The 8630-nt window shown below is 40.6% G+C and overlaps 1 protein-coding gene across 1 annotated transcript; it reads right to left on the bottom strand.

Moving 5' to 3' along the window:
* On the bottom strand, nt 1-7143 carry hmx3b (H6 family homeobox 3b). The gene is made up of 2 exons (XM_058794368.1): nt 6953-7143; nt 1-1042 (listed from the first exon to the last, which is right to left on the bottom strand). Exons 1-2 carry the CDS (start codon nt 7092-7094, stop codon nt 579-581), a joined length of 606 nt encoding a protein of 201 aa, XP_058650351.1. The 5' UTR covers nt 7095-7143; the 3' UTR covers nt 1-578.
* Between the last annotated feature and the right edge of the window lie 1487 nt (nt 7144-8630).

Here is an 8630-nt window from a genome sequence, read left to right as displayed (position 1 = left end):
TCCTCTAAAACACCCGAACAAATCCCCGATTATTTCACAAACATTTCAGACGTTTGTCAGACAATAAAATATATGTACTGCTTGTGAACATCCACACTGAGAAATAAAGTCAATAACGATTCATTTCAGTACAACACTGGAGTCCTGGAATGAAAAACTGCGTGTAAAAAGATCTTACAGCATGATTAAAAATATACAGAAAAAATATGTTTTTCCAGCATTTCCTTATTTTACTGACATGAGACACAAACACAGAAAACCCGAGACTGACTGACTTTAGTGCGCCATTTAGACACATCTTTACGGAAAAGAGAGAAAATCTGCCTATTTCAGACTCATAATAACAATAATAATAATAAGAATAACAATAATAATAATAATAAACACAGCTGCACCTGTGATTTGCTGAACCAGCGCTCCTCAGCAAAGCAAGACTTTTTATAATAAAAATAATAGCTTTCTGTTTTTACAGACGCTGAGTCCAGGGTTGGTCAGTCTGTGAGAGAGGGTTAACTCCTGGATCTGATGCAGGGTCAGGTGGTTAACTCTCGGATGGGTTAGTTAGTTAGTTAGTTAGTTCAGGTCAGTCTCAGCGCGTGCGGGTAATACAGCGCGTGCGCGAAGGCCAGGGCCGCGGGGGGGCGTGCGCTCTCCGCGTGCTCGTGGTAGAGGACGGGCACGCGCACGATCCTCTGCGCGTGCCCGAGGCTGGCGGCCTCCAGCTCGGCGGCGATCTGTCGCTTCCACTTGTTCCTGCGGTTCTGGAACCAGATCTTCACCTGCGTCTCGCTCAGGTGCAGCGCCGCCGCGAGCCCCGCGCGCTCCGAGCTGCTCAGGTACCGCTTCAGGTCGAAGGTGGACTCCAGCTGGAACACCTGAGCGCGGGAAAACACGGTCCTGGTCTTCTTCTTGCGGCAGAGCTTCTTCTGAGAGCTCTCCTCCGTCTTCTGCTCGTCCGAGTCCGAGTCCAGGAGGAGCTCCGAGTCCGAGTCTTTATGATCCGGATCCTGCGCCTCTGCGGCGCCTCGGACTCCATCTGATGCTTCACACACACACACACAACACGAGTCAGAATAGAGTACAAACACACACACACACACACACACACGAGTCAGAATAGAGTACAAACACACACACACACACACACACACACACACACACACACACACAACGAGTCAGAATAGAGTACAAACACACACACACACACACACAACACGAGTCAGAATAGAGTACAAACACACACACAACACGAGTCAGAATAGAGTACAAACACACACACACACACACACACACACACACACAACACGAGTCAGAATAGAGTACAAACACACACACAACACGAGTCAGAATAGAGTACACACACACACACACACACACACACACAACACGAGTCAGAATAGAGTACAAACATACACACAACATGAGTCAGAATAGAGTACAAACACACACAACACGAGTCAGAATAAAGTACAAACAACACACACAACACGAGTCAGAATAGAGTACAAACAACACACACAACATGAGTTAGAATAGAGTACAAACACACACACAACACGAGTCAGAATAGAGTACAAACACACACACACACACACACACACACAACACGAGTCAGAATAAAGTACAAACACACACACAACATGAGTCAGAATAGAGTACAAACACACACACACACACACACACACACACACACACACAACGAGTCAGAATAGAGTACAAACACACACAACACGAGTCAGAATAGAGTACAAACACACACACACACACAACACACACACAACACGAGTCAGAATAAAGTACAAACACACACACAACATGAGTTAGAATAGAGTACAAACACACACAACACGAGTCAGAATAGAGTACAAACACACACACAACACACACAACACGAGTCAGAATAAAGTACAAACAACACACACAACACACACAACATGAGTCAGAATAGAGTACAAACACACACACACACACACACACAACACGAATCAGAATAGAGTACAAACAACACACACAACACGAGTCAGAATAGAATACAAACACACACACAACACGAGTCAGAATAGAGTACAAACACACACACAACACACACAACATGAGTCAGAATAGAGTACAAACATCACACACAACACGAGTCAGAATAGAGAACTAACACACACACAACACGAGTCAGAATAGAGTACAAACAACACACACAACACGAGTCAGAATAGAGTACAAACACACACACACAACGAGTCAGAATAGAGTACAAACACACACACACAACATGAGTCAGAATAGAGAACTAACACACAAACAACACGAGTCAGAATAGAGTACAAACACACACACAACACGAGTCAGAATAGAGTACAAACACACACACAACACGAGTCAGAATAGAGTACAAACATCACACAACACGAGTCAGAATAAAGTACAAACAACACACACAACATGAGTCAGAATAGAGTACAAACACACACACACACAACACGAATCAGAAGAGAGTGCAAACATCACACACAACACGAGTCAGAATAGAGTACAAACACACACACAACACGAGTCAGAATAGAGAACTAACACACACAACACACACAACATGAGTCAGAATAGAGTACAAACATCACACACAACACGAGTCAGAATAGAGTACAAACACACACACAACACGAATCAGAATAGAGAACTAACACACACAACACGAGTCAGAATAGAGTACAAACACACACACAACACGAGTCAGAATAGAGTACAAACATCACACACAACACGAGTCAGAATAGAGTACAAACACACACAACACGAGTCAGAATAGAGTACAAACACACACACAACACACACAACACGAGTCAGAATAGAGTAAACACAACACACACAACACGAGTCAGAATAGAGTACAAACACACACACACACACACACACAACACGAGTCAGAATAAAGTACAAACAACACACACAACACGAGTCAGAATAGAGCACAAACACACACACAACACACACAACATGAGTCAGAATAGAGTACAAACACACACACAACACGAGTCAGAATAAAGTACAAACAACACACACAACACGAGTCAGAATAGAGTACAAACACACACACAACACGAGTCAGAATAGAGTACAAACAACACACACAACACGAGTCAGAATAGAGTACAAACATCACACACAACACGAGTCAGAATAGAGTACAAACACACACACAACACGAGTCAGAATAAAGTACAAACAACACACACAACATGAGTTAGAATAGAGTACAAACATCACACACAACACGAGTCAGAATAGAGTACAAACACACACACAACACACACAACACGAGTCAGAATAAAGTACAAACAACACACACAACATGAGTCAGAATAGAGTACAAACACACACACACACACACACACACACACACACACGAGTCAGAATAGAGTACAAACAACACACACAACACGAGTCAGAATAGAATACAAACACACACACACAACACGAGTCAGAATAGAGTACAAACACACACACAACATGAGTCAGAATAGAGAACTAACACACAAACAACACGAGTCAGAATAGAGTACAAACACACACACAACACGAGTCAGAATAGAGTACAAACACACACACAACACGAGTCAGAATAGAGTACAAACATCACACACAACACGAGTCAGAATAAAGTACAAACAACACACACAACATGAGTCAGAATAGAGTACAAACACACACACAACACACACAACACGAATCAGAAGAGAGTGCAAACATCACACACAACACGAGTCAGAATAGAGTACAAACACACACACAACACGAGTCAGAATAGAGAACTAACACACACAACACACACAACATGAGTCAGAATAGAGTACAAACATCACACACAACACGAGTCAGAATAGAGTACAAACACACACACAACACGAATCAGAATAGAGAACTAACACACACAACACGAGTCAGAATAGAGTACAAACACACACACAACACGAGTCAGAATAGAGTACAAACATCACACACAACACGAGTCAGAATAGAGTACAAACACACACAACACGAGTCAGAATAGAGTACAAACACACACACAACACACACAACACGAGTCAGAATAGAGTAAACACAACACACACAACACGAGTCAGAATAGAGTACAAACACACACACACACACACACACACACACAACACGAGTCAGAATAAAGTACAAACAACACACACAACACGAGTCAGAATAGAGCACAAACACACACACACACACAACATGAGTCAGAATAGAGTACAACACACACAACACGAGTCAGAATAAAGTACAAACAACACACACAACACGAGTCAGAATAGAGTACAAACACACACACAACACGAGTCAGAATAGAGTACAAACAACACACACAACACGAGTCAGAATAGAGTACAAACATCACACAACACGAGTCAGAATAGAGTACAAACACACACACAACACGAGTCAGAATAAAGTACAAACAACACACACAACATGAGTTAGAATAGAGTACAAACATCACACACAACACGAGTCAGAATAGAGTACAAACACACAACACACACAACACGAGTCAGAATAGAGTACAACACACACAACATGAGTCAGAATAGAGTACAAACACACACACACACACACACACACACACAACACGAGTCAGAATAGAGTACAAACAACACACACAACATGAGTCAGAATAGAGTACAAACACACACACAACACACACAACACGAGTCAGAATAGAGTACAAACACACACACAACACGAATCAGAATAGAGTACAAACATCACACACAACACGAGTCAGAATAGAGTACAAACACACACAACACGAGTCAGAATAGAGTACAAACACACACACAACACACACAACACGAGTCAGAATAGAGTACAAACACACACACAACACACACAACACGAGTCAGAATAGAGTACAAACACACAACACACACAACACGAGTCAGAATAGAGTACAACACACACAACATGAGTCAGAATAGAGTACAAACACACACACACACACACACACACACACAACACGAGTCAGAATAGAGTACAAACAACACACACAACACGAGTCAGAATAGAATACAAACACACACACAACACGAGTCAGAATAGAGTACAAACACACACACAACATGAGTCAGAATAGAGAACTAACACACAAACAACACGAGTCAGAATAGAGTACAAACACACACACAACACGAGTCAGAATAGAGTACAAACACACACACAACACGAGTCAGAATAGAGTACAAACATCACACACAACACGAGTCAGAATAAAGTACAAACAACACACACAACATGAGTCAGAATAGAGTACAAACACACACACACACAACACGAATCAGAATAGAGTACAAACACACACAACACGAGTCAGAATAGAGTACAAACACACACACAACACGAAGTCAGAATAGAGAACTAACACACACAACACACACAACATGAGTCAGAATAGAGTACAAACATCACACACAACACGAGTCAGAATAGAGTACAAACACACACACAACACGAATCAGAATAGAGAACTAACACACACAACACGAGTCAGAATAGAGTACAAACACACACACAACACGAGTCAGAATAGAGTACAAACACACACAACACGAGTCAGAATAGAGTACAAACACACACAACACGAGTCAGAATAGAGTACAAACACACACACAACACACACAACACGAGTCAGAATAGAGTAAACACAACACACACAACACGAAGTCAGAATAGAGTACAACACACACACACACACACACACACACACACAACACGAGTCAGAATAAAGTACAAACAACACACACAACACGAGTCAGAATAGAGCACAAACACACACAACACACACAACATGAGTCAGAATAGAGTACAAACACACACACAACACGAGTCAGAATAGTACAAACACACACAACACGAGTCAGAATAGAGTACAAACACACACACAACACGAGTCAGAATAGAGTACAAACAACACACACAACACGAGTCAGAATAAAGTACAAACATCACACACAACACGAGTCAGAATAAAGTACAAACAACACACACAACACGAATCAGAATAGAGTACAAACATCACACACAACACGAGTCAGAATAGAGTACAAACACACACACAACACGAGTCAGAATAGAGTACAAACACACACACAACACACACAACACGAGTCAGAATAGAGTACAAACACACACACAACACACACAACACGAGTCAGAATAGAGTACAAACAAAACAGAGAAGAGAGAAAAGATGACAAAAATAAACAGACAAAACGCATCAAAATAGAATATAAATAAACCATAGAAAATAGAAAAGAGAAAAAATAAACAGACAAAACATTAAAATAGAATAGAAATAAAACAAAGAAGAGAGAAATAATGAAAGTAGAACATGGAAAAGAAACAGACAAAACGCATCAAAATAGAATATAAATAAACCATAGAAAATAGAAAAGAGAGAAAAAAAGAAAGACAAAACGTTAAAATAGAATATAAATAAACCATTGAAAAGAAAAAATAAGAAAAAAATAAACAGACAAAACACATTAAAATAGAATATAAATAAAACATAGAAAAGAGAAAATATTAAAATAAAAAAGAAAATGGAAAAGAAACAGACAAAATAGGCTACATTAAAATAGAATATAAATAAAACAGAAAAGAGAACGGATAAAAATAGAATATAGAAAAGAAACAGACAAAATACATTGAAATAATATAAACCATAGAAAAGGGAAAAGATGAAAATAGAATAGGCTATGGAAATGAAACAGACAAAACACGTAAAAATAGAATATAAATAAAACATAGAAAAGAGAGAAATAGAATACGGAAAAGAGAGATATGGGAAAATAAAGTACATTTGACGAGTATCACGCATATTTAAATGTTTTAATAATAACCAGAATAAACTCTTCAGTTCTATTAATTAATTGTAGAGTCTGGGTTCGATCCTCACCTGCGACGGTGTTCGGTGCGCTCGCGCAGCTCCAGGATCCGAAGCGCAGCAGAGTCACGCGAGCTCGGGGCTCATCGGGCTTCCGAAGCAGGTTCTTGATGGAAAACGGAGAATCTTTCACTTCTGGTGTTCTTTCCTCCATCGGTGAGCCTCAGCGCTGAAGATGATGATGATGATGAAGATTAAGAAGAAGAAAGTTACTCCAGTCTGAAGTGAGAAGCGCAGCGCGGATCCATAAGAGAAGAACTGACGCGAGTCTGCCGCGAGCTGCAGAGAACACGATCAAGAGAGAGAGAGAGAGAGAGAGAGTGTGTGTGAGTGTGAGAGAGAGAGAGAGGTGTGTGTGTGTGTGTGTGTGTGTGTGTGTGTGAGAGAGTGTGTGTGTGTGTGTGTGTGTGAGTGTGAGAGAGAGTGTGTGTGTGAGTGTGAGAGAGTGTGTGTGTGTGAGTGTGAGAGAGAGAGAGAGAGCGAGAGAGTGTGTGTGTGTGTGTGTGTGTGAGAGAGAGAGTGTGTGTGTGTGTGTGAGAGAGAGTGTGTGTGTGTGTGTGTGAAAGAAAGAGAGAGAGAGAGTTTTAAGGTTAGACACTAACCACACTGCATTCTGGGAGAGATCGAAACAGAGCTGCACTTCCTCACAGAGTGCCCAAAGTACCTAAACACCAGAAACCACTACTATCCCAAAATAAACTAAATGTTTCCCAAATGTAATAATTGCACCCAACTGAAAAACTCACCTTCATTCTTAGTGAAGAATCTGAACGTGTGAATACAGCAAGATTTACAGCAGCTTCCTCCTGAAGGACAAACACTGCCAAGAAACAGACATCCAGCAAACCAACCACACACTGAACATAATGCTGATTACAGTCACTCAGTTTATTAGTTAAATAATACATAGATAATCTTGTTTTATTTATGTTTTAATGTCATTTTTTTAATATTACTTGTTCAAATGTTATTTCAATTGCTATATTGTTCCAAATTACACTGTTGTATATGTTCACTTCTCCAATAAATAAATATATATATATATATATAAAATAAATGCCAATAAAGCTTTCTGAATTTAATTGAATTGAGAGAGAGAGAGAGAGAGAGAGAGAGTGTGTGTGTGTGTGTGTGTGTGAGAGAGAGAGAGAGAGTGTGTGTGTGTGTGTGTGTGTGTGTGAGAGAGAGAGATGCCTCCTGTATGCAGACGATCTTCTGCTCTTGTCTCCTCATGAAGAGGGGCTGCACCAAAGCCTCTCCATTCTGGAACAGTACAGTAACGATTGGGCCTTACCGATAAACATGGAGAAGTCAAAATCATGATCTTTCAGAAAAGCCTCGTCTTGCTGACAAAAATATGAGTTCACAATCGGTGGAACAATTCTTAATCACGTCACCTGTTATAATTATTTGGGTCTGACGATCTCAGCCTCTGGACGGCTCAATACTGCAATCAAAGATCTGACGGATAAGGCACGCAGGGCTTTTACAGTATAAGACGACCCTGTTCAGATTCAACCCACCCATTAAACTGTGGCTGAAAATCTTCGATAGCATCATCAAACCCATTCTCCTCTATGGATGTGAAATCTGGGGCCCCAAATTTAAATTAAACTATGAATCATGGGACAAAAACCCTGTTGAAATTTTCCACCTTGAATTCTGCAAAAGCATCCTGGGAATTCACAGA

The sequence above is a fragment of the Onychostoma macrolepis genome, chromosome 12, assembly GCF_012432095.1.
Source record: "Onychostoma macrolepis isolate SWU-2019 chromosome 12, ASM1243209v1, whole genome shotgun sequence".
Lineage (NCBI taxonomy): Eukaryota > Metazoa > Chordata > Actinopteri > Cypriniformes > Cyprinidae > Onychostoma > Onychostoma macrolepis.
Note: the sequence above shows the minus strand (reverse complement) of the source record. Positions and strands in the feature narration are given on the sequence as shown.

Coding starts and splice junctions, on each gene's coding strand:
- hmx3b (XM_058794368.1), bottom strand. CDS start 7,094: ATGGAGGAAAGAACACCAGAAGTGAAAGATTCTCCGTTTTCCATCAAG. Junction 1,043..6,952: donor CGCACCGAACACCGTCGCAG/GTGAGGATCGAA, acceptor GTGTGTGTGAAG/CATCAGATGGAGTCCGAGGC.